The sequence below is a fragment of the Mastigoproctus giganteus genome, chromosome 6, assembly GCF_048544385.1.
Source record: "Mastigoproctus giganteus isolate SK-2022 chromosome 6, ASM4854438v1, whole genome shotgun sequence".
Classification (NCBI taxonomy): domain Eukaryota; kingdom Metazoa; phylum Arthropoda; class Arachnida; order Uropygi; family Thelyphonidae; genus Mastigoproctus; species Mastigoproctus giganteus.
The window spans coordinates 221,747,229-221,763,752 of record NC_143580.1 but is presented as its reverse complement, the minus strand read 5'-3'; the positions used below and the strand labels follow the sequence as shown (position 1 = coordinate 221,763,752).

General features: G+C 37.7%; 1 protein-coding gene across 3 annotated transcripts in view; it reads left to right on the top strand.

The window, feature by feature from the left end:
* LOC150085010 (leucine-rich PPR motif-containing protein, mitochondrial-like) overlaps positions 1–16,524 on the top strand; it is a 380,604-nt gene that overhangs the window by 252,061 nt on the left and 112,019 nt on the right. For all 3 annotated transcript variants that reach the window (XM_090376735.1, XM_090376734.1, XM_090376736.1), the window contains exons 26-27: positions 5,321–5,427; positions 9,488–9,556. In XM_090376735.1, the coding sequence (XP_090232861.1) occupies positions 5,321–5,427; positions 9,488–9,556 (176 nt within the window). The remainder of the gene's footprint in view (positions 1–5,320; positions 5,428–9,487; positions 9,557–16,524) is intronic.

Below are 16,524 nucleotides of genomic sequence, written 5' to 3'. Positions count from 1 at the left end.
AACTTCAGTTGCCACTTCTCATCCCATTTGCCCAAATTATCTAGATCCTATTGCAGTAGCATACTGTCTCTAACAACCCTGCCAACCTTTCTATCATCTGCAAACTTGCACATTAAACTTGATATACCTTCATCAGTATCATTGATAAATACACAAAACAATAATTTCTCCCCACTAAACCTTGAGGAAATTATTTTTTGCATCCAGTTCCTTTGTGACCACATCATAGTATCCAATCAAATTGGTCAGACAAGACCTCCCTTTAACAAACCCATTCTGTCTTAACTATTACTGCAGTCTCATCAACCAGTGCAATACCACCACTTTGCTTATTGGAGGCTTGAAGTGGTGGAACCCATGTTTAGTCTCCAGAGTTAAGTTCTGGCCAGCCCTTTCCCATCTCTTCCATCATGCAGTATGATTGATGTCTTTTGAGGTTATGAAGAACACTATGGTGAGATCCAAACTTGGTTATATTTCGAGGGTACAACTCTAAAATGGTGTTCGCAGGCCAGCAGCTAGTTATTACGCTGGACCAAACCTATTGGTAACTCTCTAGGAGGCTTCTGGATCAGCTAGTGTATAATCTTGCTACCTCTACTCTGCTAGATAGTGACTGGAGAGAGTCTGAGTAGTGTTGGGGGGTGTGCACTGTCAGGGCCATGCTATTATCAGGGATCTCTGTATATTCTTACCATGTGTGCACTATATCCAAAAATTTCATTACTTCATACAGCATGTCCCCCCCCCACTTTTTCTTACTATTGAATACACCCTGAATTGTCAAACTAATGGAGTAAACTTATCTGTGGAAAGATCTAAACCTCCAAAACACTTCCTAGTTCATTTCACAAATATACGTGGTCTCAATTCTAATTTAAATGATGTCCATTTCCACTTACAGTCTGCCAAACCCCATGTACTTTTTCTGATGGAATCTCAGTTATCGGTTGATTCAACCATGGCTGATCTAAGCTGCCCAAATTATTTGTTGTGTAATTCCTTTTGCCTCAAAGGTAGTACTTGTGCATATGTCTATTCTCATATTCCCTGTCAGAGACTTGGTAATTTGGAATCTCCTCTTTTCAATCTTCTCTAGCTGAAAATCTCTCTACTTCATTCTGTCAAATTCATCTGTTCTCTCTACCGTTCTCCCAACTCCACTAATGACCTCCTCTCTTTGCAAACAACTTGACTTTCTCCAGTCCAACTTTCCTAACAGTGAGGTAATTTTCCTTGGTGATTTTAATGTTCACAAATATCTTCTGTCTTCTAACTTCTCCACTACTGCTGGTGTTCCCCAAGGTTCAGTTCTTTCATCCACTTGTATATTAATGATCTTCTTCCGTTGACCGGAAATCCTATCCATAGTTTTGCCGATGATAGCACATTGCATTCCACTTTCCATTTTGAAAAACTTTCAACTTCTTGAATATCCGCTACCAATTCGTTAAATGCTGAACTCCGGGTAATTCTCCAGTGGGGCAATGACAACTTAGTTGATTTCAATCTTTCTAAAACTCAGTCTTATCTTATATCTCACAAAAAGAATTCTTCTGCTCCTATGCATATCTTTGGTGACACTCCGATTTCTAGGCAAGATGATATATCTCTTTTGGGGATTTTCTAATCTCTCTTGGCACAACCACATTACAAATATTTCTTCCTTTGCATCTAAAAAAAAAAAAAAGGAGGCCTCCGTAGCCAGGTGGGAAGGAGCAGCAGTGTGTAGCACATGCTTCTTGATTAGACCCAGGTTCGAGCCCATCACCACCAAATACGGAGGATGCGGAAAGGTCAGGGAATGACCGCCGCATATCCCGGAGCAATATGGCCTTAGTTGCTAATGCTCCTAAAAACCAAATAACAAACAAACAAACAGTATCTAAAAAACTTGGTTTTCTCTTTGCTCTAGGGACTACTTTTCTTCCAAACAGCTGTTCACTCTGTACAAATCGCAAATCTACTGTATCGTGGAATTTTGTTCCCACATCTGGGGCAGTGCTCCCAAAACATCTCTGTCTTCTAGATTCCATTCAGAAGATGGCAGTTAGGTTAATTAATGACTCATCTCTAACAGAGTCTCTCCACTCTGTCTCATAGACTTACTGTTTCTGCTGCATGCCTTTTCTACTGATACTTCTGTGGGCACTGTTCATCTGAATTGGCTTCTGTAATTCCCGCTATCTCTTTCAAAACAATCCGAATGCATACCGCCACCAGCCAACATCCATTTACTGTCCAACTTCAAACTTACAGAACCAACTTTTCATCTTCCTCGTTTATTCATTCAACTGCTGTTTTCTGTAACAACCTTCATTCATATGTATTTCTTAAAAAGCAGTCTACAGAAGTTCAAGTCTCATGTCAACAAATATCTTCTTTCATCTTCTCAACCTCCAACCCACGCATGGTACTAAGTACTATAGGTTCTAATACCCCTTGTTTTTTGGTTGGGATTTTTCATAAAAAAAAAAATAAAAATAAATGTTGTCCAGATGGTCCCGTAATGCTTCTTAACCAGTGACTTCCATTATTTTATTGAACACAAGTTAAACTAACAGGTCTGTAGTCACTTGTGCCACTTTGAACCCCCTTTGTGAATTAGGGATACATTTGCACACATCCGGTCCATGGTGACCTCCCTTAGTCCAAGGAAACTCTCATAATTATGGCTAAGGGTTTGCTTACTTGCTTTGCTGCCTCCTTTAATATAACTGGATAGATTCGTCCACTCCAGGTACTTTCCTTATGTTTAATTTCAACAACTCCTCCACTTTTCTCTCAGTTATTACAAAATCACTTAGCTCCCCTGTTAGAGTTTGATACGCTTCTGGCATTCCCCTCCTTCAATAACTCATGTGTGAATGTAGATTCCAAAACATCATTCAGTTTATCAGCTACCTGAGCAGGATCGTCAATAGTCGAACCATTTTTGTTAAGTGGACCAATCTGATTCATCCCTTTCCTTGTAGAGTTTACACAAGTAAAGAACTCTTTGCATCCTTTGCCAAAGATTTCTTGTAATCTTCCTTCGCTTGCCTAACCTCCTTTGTGACTTGATTACGAACTGGCTTATATCTTCCATAGCCTTCTGTGTCGCCTGATAATTTATATGCATCCCGTGTATTTTTCTTCTCTGTCATGAACCGCATTAATTCATCTGACATCCATTTAGGCCTAAACCTTGAACAGTATTTCTTAGTTGATATGTAAACCCTAGTAACCTCCAAGGTTAAGTCCCTGAAGGCTTCCCATTTAGAACATCGTCGGTTGATCCCACTGTATAGAATTTAAAAACTATCTTAGACCTTTCTTCTAGGAACTGAGGCTCGATGAGGAATTTTGAAGTGTGTGCAAAATAACCGCTGCATTGTGATAATAACAGCATCACCATTCTCAAAATACGTTTCGATAATGCATGATGTTTTGCAGTCCACTTCTTCTCCATCGCTAATGAAATGGCATGAGACAACTTACCTTCTGACCTAGGCCCACTATTCCACCTGTCATTGTATCATCACAGCAACAAAGACAGGCCCACTATTCCACCTTTCATTGTTGCTGTGATGATATGATTTGAAATTTGTCAGATTACTCTGCCCTACCCTGTATGTGCTCATCATGAGAGAGAGAGAATAACGATGAATGACTGAATGGGTCAGAGAAGAAAATCTTCTGCAGTGGGAGGATATGAAAAAAATTAACTATAGCATTATATGAAATATTCTCAAATTTTCATGCACAGTAACAAAGATTCATGAGTTTTGTTTTTGCTGCCATACTGGTCATGCAACTTGATGTATCCAAGCTGTACATTAAAACAAGGATTGTGTTTATTATGTATAATTTATATTTGTAACCCATGCAACAAAGGTATTGTTCCTCTATTTTAGCATTTTCACTTATTCAGTGAACTTAATAACATTGCACAGACTGTTCTTGCAAATTTCAGTTATGGTCATAGGGTACTTGCATGAAGCACTGAATATTTTGATTTACATAAACAAATAACAATTAAAGGAAAAAAGAAAATTTCCAGTGTGGGTACTGCTAGGAAAATGTACATTTGATTATGTTTGTGGAATTTTACCTGGGCCATGTGGAACTAAATTAATTTCTATATGCATAAATTAAGTCACTATTTACAGAAGAGGTTAAACATGGATGCTGCTTAAGGAGCTCTCTCTTAATTTTCAGTACCTCTCATTTGAATATAAATTCTTTGAATTGGAACATTCTATATTTTTTTTTTTGTTTGTTATGCTTTGTTTTTCTATATAGTTGTGTGTATTTTTGTTTTCTTTTCAAGCAACTTCCGCAGTTAATCTTGTCTATGAATTGCAATTTATTTACATGCATGCAAGGGGGGGAAAAAAAAAAGTTTTAATTCCACACAACCAAAGTAAAATTTCACAAATGTGATCTAATGTATATTTTTCCAGCAGTTCTAAAGTGATGTTAAATTTAACTATGTCATACATATGCTGCACGACCACCTTATATAGCTTATATTTGCAAGAGTAGTCTGTGCCAAATTACAGAGTTTGCAGAATAAGCAAAAGTACTATATAAAAAAAGTCTCTTTGCATGGATTACAGGCAAATTTCATAGAAAATAATAACCCAAAACATGGATAGATACTCCCTTTAGCAGGTATTTACGACTATTCTTAATAAACAACATAGTGCTTTTTTTAATATACAACTTATAAACAGAGAGCTGTATTATTAGTAATGGCAACAAAAATGAAACTAAAAGATCCTTAATATTAAATAAGATTTATTGCCATTGTTAAGAGTACCAACTAAAAATTATTCTTTAATACTAATGGACTATTTATTTTGTTTATAATATTTTTAATATTTTTATATTTTTATTTTGTACAGATACTTCAAATTAAAGGTTTTTCTGTAAATTGTTCAAAAAGTGCCGAAAAGCCTTATGTCTCTGGGGAGAAATTGTATCCCTCAGTGCCTTCTGATGGATTACTATACTTTTGAAGCCAGTAACATTACTTATACTTCTATACATACATGTGCAGTTTACTTTTCACATTACAAATTTGTTTATAAAGTTTTATAACTCAGGGAAATCAAGGTTTATTTTCTTTCTTACTTCCTTTTTTAATTAAAATTTCTGGGAAAAAAAAAATCAAGCTGTTCAAACATGATTCTTTTTTAGAATTAAGCTATTGTTCATATTATATTTTATGAAATTATGGTGCCATTGCTAAAGTGAGTGTCATCTAAGTTTGGTTTTCTTGAAAAATATTTTTCAGTTTAAGAAATATGATGTGTTTCATTAAATCTTGTTTTAGTAATGGATTTGAGCACAAAGGTACATGGAGAGACCAACACAATCACAGATCTCGCTTGCTGTTTGCTGGAATGTGGTCATATTCGTCAAGCCCACAAAGCACTGGAGGTGTGTTGTTTGAATCATTTCCAAAATTTTCCATTGTTTGTTTATTTTTTTTTTTTAATGACTGGAATTTTAAGATATTAAATTTAAGAATATGAACGTTTAAAATCATCAGACTGTGTGATTTCATTATGTGATTTATAATGTGAAGCTAATGGAGATCGTATGGCTGTAACCAGCTTATCTCTGTGTTTGTTAATTATGTATAAGCTTTGTCAATAAAGTCACTGAACTTAGAGTAATTTACTATTGATAAAGTATGGATAAACTTTCAGAAGTTTTATGCCTGGTCAATATCTTAAGTAGGCCTCTAATTAGAGACTACTGTAACAAGTTATTATAGTGCTACCTCCTCTGAGACCAACTAACTCAACAATGGAGTGAAAATAGCCCATTGAAGGCTCCTCCCATTTGTGATTGGAAGTATCTCTCAGCTATGGTTTTACATAGTTTTATTGATTTATGATTATCATAAAATTGACATTGTACATGCTAAACTGAATGGATTAGCATTTACAGTGACAGTTAGCAAACCACAGCGGTCAGTAGTTCAGTTGTTGACCAGGGGCATAATCGGGGCTTGACAAACAAGCTTGCTGTGGTTCCCATGGTTACTAAGAAATCTGACTTGATGACCAGTGTTTTACAAGTCATTCTAATAGCCTTAAGATTGAACTTAGAGATTCTTCATTTTATGATCATTGTGGTCTGTATCTTGCAAGAATTGAAAATTATTAACACAGGTACATTAAGTTGGACTCAATATGTCACTAAACTACTAACTGCTATATACATTGATTTCATAAGATACTGATTTATGGAACAAATTTTATTAGGTGAAGGTCAAAGAATAATGGGTTAAGCAATCATATCTGGTTTTCATTTGGGTAGCATGGAAAATTAAAGTTACCTGTAGTGCATTTCATGGGTGCCTCCGTAGCCAGGTGGGAAAGAGCAGCAGTGCGTAGCACACGCTTCTTGATTAGACCAGGGTTCGAGCCCGTCACCACCAAATACGGAGGACGCGGAAAGGTCAGGAAATGACCACCGCATATTCCCGGAGCAATATGGCCTTAGTTGCTAATGCTCCTAAAAAAAAAAAAAGTGCATTTCATAATTAGTTTCTTATTTGACATCAGTACAGCAAACTTTTTCCCTGTTTTAATCAATCAGTTAAAATTTTTTTAATATTGTTCATCGTATGGGGCTTTGTTCTTATACATGTTGCCATAAGTTACCTTTTTTAACTTGGGAAAAAGTTTTCAGTTTAGTAACTTATCAGATTTTGTGTTTCTTCAATTTGTGTTGCTTTAGCTTGCTGGAAATAGTTTACATATCATTTATAATTAATTTAATTACATGAAGAAATTTAAAAGCTTTTTAATTTTTACAGTTTAATTATCAGTGGACCATCAAGTATGATATCTCAGCTGCTTTGGAAGGTTAGCATTATGTGAAATTAATGCTGACAACAAGGTAAAAACATTACTTCTGGTATTTTTTCTCATCAAGGAATTCATGTTTTTGTATAATGGCTGTTCCAGAAGACATATTTTTGAATTTGCTATGTCATCCTCTTCCAACTTAACATGGGGCTGCAGGGCAGGAGGCAGAGAGTTGTGATTAATGAATATTCAGATTGGTGTAACATGAGAAGTGTGGATTCCCCCCCAAGGATTTTCTATGATTGAACATAATCCCACTGTACAAGGCAATTGTAAGACCACATTTGGAATACTGTGTCCAAGTATGGAGATCTCATCTGAAAAAAGACATTGGGCTTCTTGAAAGGACTAAAAGAAGGGAAATTCACTTGGTGAGATCAGCAAAATCAGTGACCATATGAGGAAAGACTTGGGCTTACAGATCTTGGCAGCCAGGCACTGAAGAAGGAACCCGATTGAAGTTGGTAAGGCTTTTGTGAGGAGTTAGTAAAATGAATGAAGGTGGAATTTTTATTGCTTTAAAAAATTCCAGAACCTAGGGACCATAAATTCAAATGGTTTAGACTAGATTGTAGGCAGTTTTCTTTAAGCCAGTGAGTTGTTGATTACTGGAACAAGTTGTCTTTGCAAGTAGTTGAGGCTAAGTTGTATTTTCTTGTCTGGTTTTTTTGCTAGTGCAGAAAAAACCCGTGACTTCCTTGCAGTATATGGCTAATACTAATAACCTGTATGGTGAGATCTGCAAAAAAGTGGTCATATGAAGGAAAAGCTTCAGTTATGTCAGCTACAGTGTTTGGCAACCAGGCACCTTAGAGAGGGACCTGATTGAGATCTCTAAGGCTCTGAGAGGGGATAGCAAAATGAATGAAGGTGAAAATTTTCACCTTCATTCATTGAAGATTATGGTAGAAAAGGTTTAGACTGGATTGTAAGAAGTTTTCTTTTAGCCAAAAGTTGTTGATTGCTGTACCAAGTTACCTATGTGAGGAGAAAAGCACATAGTTAATCTATTTCCTTACTACTTTTTGTATATCTTTTTTTATATTTTAATTATCTTTGATTATTATTATTTATTTATTTATTTTGGCTGGTATAGCAAAAGCCTGTGGCTTCCTTGCATTATATGCCTATCACTTAACTTGAATTTAGTTCTCTTATTCCACCTGCTCTGGAAATTATTTGATTCCCATTTTTTAGTTAAACATAATATTCAGGTTATAGTCCTTTATTATATTTTTGTCTAAATACTCTTTCTGTTGAGATAAATTTGTTCCAACAAATTTATTTTTTCCATCAAGAGAGTATCTGCCCAATGTGTATTTATTGTTCTTCTAAGGTTTCTTTTTTTGATTCTTCATTCTGAATTTAGCAATTATTTAGTGTGGCCCTTGTTTTTATAGTAGAGGGCCATTGCCATTCAACCTTTCAACATAAGAATATATTGAAGGTGTTCGTGCAGAGCTTGTTGAAACAGTACACCCCTTAATTTTCTTAGGTGAATAATCTTGTCATTCTGGGACCCAGATAAAGTGCTAGCAGACAAAATTCTTCTTGATACTGTTTAAGTTGTATTCTAATTTTGTTTTTTTCTTTTTGTATTTTATTTCATGAATCCAGCAAGGTTTGTTGTACTTTCATAAATGTATGTGAAATTTTTTTTTTTTTTTTTTAATTTCAATGGAGCTTAATATAAATGAGCATATTAGATTTCACACCTGTGTTTAGAGGCCGCCTCTGTAGCCAGGTGGGCAGGAGCAGCAGTGCGTAGCACACGCTTCTTGCTTAGACCGGGGTTCAAGCCCGTGATCACCAAATACGGAGGATGCGGAAAGGTCAGGGAATGACCACCGCATATCACTGGAGCAATATGGCCTTAGTTGCTAATGCTCCTTAAAACCAAATAACAACAATAACCTGTGTTTAGAATGCTTTTTTATCACCATTTCAGAGTAAAACAAAATAAATCATGTTTTACTGAAGGATTGAAAAAGTATCATGTGCACAGAGGGGAGTTCAGAAGCTGTGAAAGTGTGCTAGATTTTCACATACATTTTAATTTATAGAATTAAAATAAAATTTGTTCATTTGTACAGTGAAAGACATTCTTTCCAGATAATTGCTAATAAATATTCTGCATTTTTTTCACTTACTTTAAAATATGCATCCCTCCTGTACAATCCCAAAGTGGCATTGTACAGGACCTATGGAGGTTATTTGTATAGATCTTGCTTTCACCCGTGTATTTAAGGTGGCAATCTTAATATTCTAATCATTCATCTTACATATAACGACTAGGAGTTTACAGATTAATATTATATATTTTCTTTAATTGTAATTGCTTTCTCTCTAAAAAGGATGAAATTGAATCTAAATATTAAAATAAAATTTAACTAATCTTAGTAGGCACAAGTTTAAAAAAACTTTCTGTTAAAGAAACTATTCACTAAAAATAATGTTCAGAGAAGCAGTATGGGAGTAGATTATTGTAGTGCAGAGTTAATGGCTTGATACTGTTGTTACGCTACAGAGCAACAACAAAATTTTGATAGTAACTCTGAGTAATATTTAATTTCATTTGAGTTTATATATTGAAACTGATAAATGTTTTTAATTTTTAGAGTGTCCAGTTTAGGCCCACTGATCAAAAAGTCATTTCAATCTGTGAGAATTACTTTAGATTAAATATGGTAAGTGTTTATCGTTAAGAGAAAATCCATTTTAAAATCAAATCTAACAAAATAAAAATAAATTTTTATTATTAGTAATAAAGATTTTCAGTAATTAAGAGATTTCAATAATCAAATGATATAATTGAATGAATCATTCAAATGATATGAGCATTAACAGAAGTAATCGATTATGACTTTTCTGTTATGCCCATCGCTACCCTGTGAAGGCAAGCCAAGTTGTCAAATGCCATTCCATTATTCTGTGCAACCACACACACACACACACACACACACACACACACACACACACACACGGTCATGGGTGCCAAGCGATTCCAAGTGAGCTCTATACTGTGTGTGTACAAAGCGAATAGTTTTATTTTGGTTTTAAATAGTTTTTACATTATTTAGTTGTATTGCATAACTTTTTGCACTACAAGAAGTAGGCAGAGTTCTAGAAAGAAAAGTCACCTTTCTTTTTCTTTAATAGTACTAATCAAACTAATGCAGCTGCTTGGTTACCATAGTGGCACTGCTCCTGCCTCCCCATAGCAGGGCTGGTAACCTGGAAAGAAAAGTTATCTTTCCAGAGCTAAAAGGAATAAAATGATCTCCCCTACAGGGCCTAAGGATCCTGGCTACTCAATGAGATAGAAGATTCTAACTCACGCAGTGTAAAAAGACAAAAAGCTAACACCATTAAGAGAGGAGCTCCAATGCATTTTGTATTGCACTCTACTCAAGAACAGTTTCTAGGTAGTCTCTCGCCCTTTAAAATGCAGAAACACCTAGAAAATCTAATAGGATTACCAAAAGCAACCTAACATCTTAGATCTAGTGGCCTGCTCGTTGAGGTCTCAGACAAACGGAAAACACAATGGCTCCAAAAACTAACATCCTTTGGAGGATTATCCATCACTGTTTCCCCTTGTGCTACTCTAAACACCTCCAGGGGTGTGATAGCTGAGTGGGACCTCATAAATCTCTCAGAAGATTTGGAAAATGAATTACAAGACCAAGGAATTGTGCATGGAAAGCACATATATACTACAAGAGACAATGCTCTAGTTCCAACTCGGAACATAATACTAATGTTTTAGAGCCCGAAATCTCCAACATTCATCAAAGCAGGGTATCTCAATTGCCAAATAAAACTGTACGTCCCTAATCCAACCTGCTGTTTTAAATGCCAAAAATTTAGGCATTCCCAAAATGTGTGCAGAGGTTTAGCCACTTGTGCTAACTGTGGTTCATGTGAGCACATTCACTCGGACTGTAAAGCAGAGCAGCACAAGTGCTCAGATTGTAATGGCCCACATACTTCCTACTCCAGAGATTGTCCCCTATGGAAAAAGGAAAAAAAAAAAAAGCAGTTCAGCGGATCAAAGCCGAACAAAACATCACATACCAAGAAGCCAAAAAAACCGGTACAGCTCAATTTAACATCCGACCCACTTTTGCTCAAATTATTCAAAAGCCAACTGCATTAACCTGTACTTTGCAAAGAGCATCAACGGCTGGTACTCAAACAGAGGTAACATTTCCCCCAAATAAATCAATGTCAGACTGGGCTTGGTCAATTTTGGAAGCTGTGCCCTTAGCTACTAATAATAACCCAAAGTACTCAAAGTGACGATTCCACTAAAACTGACTCAACAGAAACGGAAGAAAACACTAACCATGAAGAACCAGTTCTCGACCTCTTCCCAGAGGAAGAGATGGAGACAGGAAGACCGTAATTCCTGAAAAGAAAATCTGCTCGCCATTAGCCAACAGTCCCTTGGACAGAAGCTGAGGATTGCGCTACACCCAAATAATGGCCAGTTTCCTTCAATGGAATTGTAGAGGATATTGCAGCAACCTTGATGACATTTGGGATCTTCTTCTCCAGTATAACCCAGTTGCCTTTTACCTTCAGGAAACTAACTTTACTGCTTTTGTTACTACCTCACTTAAATATGTTATCTACAGAAAAGATAGTTTCTCATATAAGCAAGTCAGCTCATGGAGTGGTTGCACTTGTAGTCAGGTCCAGTATCACTTCCTGACCATTAATGCTATAAACAAATTTAGAAGCAGTAGCTGCTCGAATATCCTTTCGTTTTGCTCTTACCATTGTTTCCTTATATCTCCCCCCTAACCAAGACATCTCTTACAGTGATCTTGAAACTGTTGTATCCCAGCTCCCTCTTTCCTTTTGCATCATGGGAGATTTTAATGCACATAATCCATTATGGGGTGATAGGATACATGATAAAAGAGGAAAAATATTAGAAAAATTTCTAGATAAGCTAAATCCGACACTATTGAATACTGGATTGCTCACTTATTTTCACCTGCCTTTTGGGTCAAACTCAGCAGTTGACCTCTCCATTTGCTCATCAGCCCTTCTGCTGTTTGACTTTTATGTTCATGATAGTCTACTGGGTAGTGACCACTACCCAATAGTCTGTTATATAGAAGCAAATTTACCACATTGCCATAATCAGACAGTCGAACGGAATTTTACTAAAGCTGATTGGATAAAATACAGGCAGCTAGCAATCCTAGAAAAAACAGTTGTTTCAAATGTATCAATTAACACTGCTGTTACTTATATAACAAACCAAATATTGCAGGCCACCGAAGCAACAATTCCAAGAGTGTCCATAAGTCATAAAATAAGACCAAAACTGTGGTGGAACAACGAATGCAACCAAGCCGAATGAGAGAAAAATAAAGCCTGGGATAAATTTTGCAAAAATCCTACTGCTGCTAATCTAGTGCAGTTTAAAAAAGCCAGAGCCAATGATAGGTGCATTCAGCGAGCAAGCAAAAGAGAGTTGTGGAAACACTTTGCTTCAACAATTATGAGGTCCACCAAAACACAAACCATCTGGAAAAATATTAATAAAATGCATAACAGATATCCTGCTTCACATCTATCGATACTGAATGTAAATGGGAATGACGTTTCACTGCCTCAAGTTATAGCTAACACTCTTGGAGAATCTTTTTGTCAAATCACTGCCGTATTCTCATACACACCAGACTTCCAGAAATTAAGTTCCATCCTGAAAAGCAGACCTTAAATTTTAACACTGACTGCCACCACCAACCATACAACTGTCCCTTCACCATAATTGAGCTACGGCTTGCTCTTAGCAGCTCAAGACCTAGTGCTGCTGGACCTGATGGAATTCACTATTCCATGTTAAAAGAGCTGAGTGAAGAGTTGCTTCATATCTTACTCCTGCTATATAACTGGATTTTTACAGAAAATACTTTCCCTGATACCTGCCAAGGACTCAATGAATCCACATCACTATTGGCCCATTGCCCTTGCCAGCTGTATGGGAAAAATAATGGAAAAAATGGCAAATACAACCTTATCAGTTCATCGCAGTGTGGATTTCATACAGGTAGATCAATTTAGACTTCTTGACAAATGGAAAACCGGATTCGCAATGCTTTTGTAAGGAACGAACATTTCACTACAGTTTATTTAGACATCGAGAAAGCTTTTGGCACAACTTGGCGACACAGAATTCTCCACGATCTATATTCATTTGGCTTCAGAGGCAATATGCTAAAGTTTATACAGAACTTTCTGAAGCAGCAGTCTTTCCAGGTCTGCATTCAATCCACCCTCTTTGTAACTTCATCCAAGAAGGTGTTCCACAGGGCTCAGTTTTAAGTGCCACACTATTTATTATAAAAATAAACTCGGTAACTAAGGTCATTCCAGCCACTGTATTTACTACTTTATATGGAGATGACTTTAGTATATCTTGTCACTCCCTAAACATGAGAATCATTGAGAGACAACTTCGAGGTGCTCTTAATAGGATTACAACTTTGGGTTGTAGATAACTGTTTCTGCATATCACCTGAAAAAACTCACAGCATTTCTGTAGAAGACTTAATCTCCATCCTGACCCAATTCTAAAGCTGGGCAACCATGACATACCTGTTTTGCCTACAAAAATTGACCTTTCTTGACCATATCAAACAACTTAGAACCACCTGTTTCAAGAAATTAAACATTTTGAGAGTATTATCAGCTACATCATGGGGTGCTGACCATCATACACTCCTTCATTTATATCATGCAATTGTAAGACCAGGGTTAGACTTTGGATCGCCAGTTTACAACTCTGCTAGATCCGGCAACTTGAGGTTTTTAAACCCTATTCATTAGAGTGGCCTACGCATTTCCCTTGGAGCTTACTGTGCATCTCCTGTGCAAAGCCTGTACGCTGAAGCTCACGATCCTCCACTCTCTCTACAAAGACAAATTTTAGTCTGGTTATCGTGCTGGCCATGCAAGTCATTGGATATCTTCAGTTTTAAGAGATTCCTCCACCACTTGAGCTCTATGTGCAGTGACATTGTTGCGCATTAAAATAAAATCTGGGCCAATTGCACCCCTAAAAAGTCGCACACAGGGTTCAAGTATCTGTTCTCAGTACCTCAGCATAGTTATAGTACTACTATCAAAAACATGAAGGGGTTCTCGGCCATCAATCATTATTCCACCCTCACATGAGAACACCACTTCCACCGCAAGTGTCCCCTTCTCTAATGTAGGAGGAATGGTAATGAATTACTTGTTGTCTCCAGATGAAATAACATCTACAATCTGTTTGTAGGCTAAAACAACATTCATCAGAGAACAGTCACAGGTTGGTTGAGGAGCCCATGGTGGTCGAAGGTAAGCTGCTACCTGTTATATATGTTATGGATGGAAACATTCCAACATTTATTAGTTCAAGAGGATGAAGACCTGTTGGTTAACTATATAAGCTGCTACTTGTTATATTCTATGGATGGAAATGTTCCAACTTTGTGTTAGTTTAAGAAAGTTAGACGCATGTATCCTAGAGCTCCCTCTTGGTTCCACCCAGGTCTATTTACAGCGTTTCTCCTGATGGGCTATGGTGCCTTCAACGCCAAGTTAACCTATTTTCGAATAACAGAAGATCCCCTCTATACGTGTGGAGAGACAGAAACATGGTCCCACATTATGTACAGCTGTGACTATTATGAGGACACTGTCGACTTATGACGGAACTCACATATCTACCAGTAGGACTGGAGCATCACCTTATAGACTTGAGGGAGCAGTTCCTGGCCTTCACGAAGTTTGCGAAAGAGATGTTTTCTGGGTGGAGGACACTTCTTGCTATTCATCACAACTAATGCCAGTAACTGAATGAAAAAACTCGACCTAATTGGACAGAAACATTCAAACGGAAAGACTGAGCTAACCACACTGAGGACCTTCTGCAACAGTACCAGGACCAGACAGAATCGACGCAGTCCACTACTCACCTGTCTCATGATCCCTCTGCAGTGGAAGACACCACTAATCACCAAATCAGACTTGACTCTATACACCTTCTGAACCTAACACGAGTGGCTGTGACCTCTGAGACAAACACACCGGACATGACTGTTGCTGCAGCTTGCTGCCAAGGCCATTGGCCTCCCCATACCAGGAAGTACCAGTGCACTCTTGCATGGTACTTTCTTCCTACTTCCTGGGTGGGGGGGGGGGAATTCTATTGTGTCCTCCCCTCTTAGCCACCCCATTTTCTTCCCTCTGTTGGGGCATGGGCATGCCTCACCGACCATCTGGGGTTGCCTTCTCTATTGACCCCCCCATCTTCAGTCTCCCCACCCTCTAACTAACTTTGCAACCGCATCTAATGAAACCAAAATTTTCCAAACCCACACTCAAAAACTTAAGTTGACCATGCAACAACCTTATTACCATTCAGCCTACCCCCTTTCAGCATAAATTATAGTAAATTATTATTATTTTTTTAAGGTCCTAGCCACTGAAATCTCAGGAAATTAGGTGATAGGACCTGCCAGAGTAAATATAACTATACTGGGTACCTGGTCTACCTCCACGGGACCAAGTGTGGGCAATGGTGGGTCCCATTAGGGGGCCCAATGGCTAAAAGGCCAGATGAACAATGGTACAAAACATTACACATCACAATATCCATACACTTTTAAATCTCTGGCCTCTACGGTGTAACTGTATCACACGACAATGTATACTACACGGAGATGGGGGAAACCCCTGGTGCCATTTGACCCGAAAACACTTTACCCCATTTGTCATGGCTCCAAGTCTAATGTTCATGGCACCACTTTCAATGAGCTCTGTGGTTTTTGGAGTTACTGAGATACAAACCACTGGCCTTCTTGTGTCAGGTACACTTGAATTGAGCTTTCTTAACACAGTCTGGTTGGAAATGTTTTCATCTGTGGCTGTAGCAACCTCAAGAGACAGTTGATGACAGCACATTTTGGGGTTCTGTCTTGCTGTTAGAGCCAGATAGCAGTCTGTTCTAGTTGACGTAGCCCTCAGGTGACCTTGGCCAGCTCTTCTTGTAATGGTTCCTGTCTCCTAAAACTACTTCCACAGTGCCAGGAAGACACTGTGTGACACAAGCCCAACACTGATCCCTGTGGGACACCACTAATAACATTAGTCCAAGAAGAGCAGCACCCATTGATTACCGCCCTCTGTCTTCTCCCACTTAACCATCCTTTTATCCATTGTAGCAAATCACCCTTAATACCATTCTGCTGCAATTTGTACAATAGTCTTCCATGCGCAACAGTGTCAAAAGCTTTCCTGAAATCCAAATATATGATATCAAAATTATTTTTTGCAACCAGTTCCTTTGTAACCACATCATAACATCCTATCAGATTTGTCAGACAAGACTTTCCCTTAACAAACCCATGCTGTGTCTGAATTATTGCTGCAGTCTTGTCTAGATGATCCTGCAATGCATCTTTAACCAGCGACTCCATTATTTTACCCGGAACAGAAGTTAAACTAACTGGTCTGTAATTACCCGTGTCACCTTTCAATCCCCCATTGTGAATTGGGGATACGTTTGCACATCTCCAGTCCGTGGAAACCTCCCCTGCGTCCAAGGATGCTCTCATAATTATGGCTAACGGTTTGCTTAGTTGCTTTG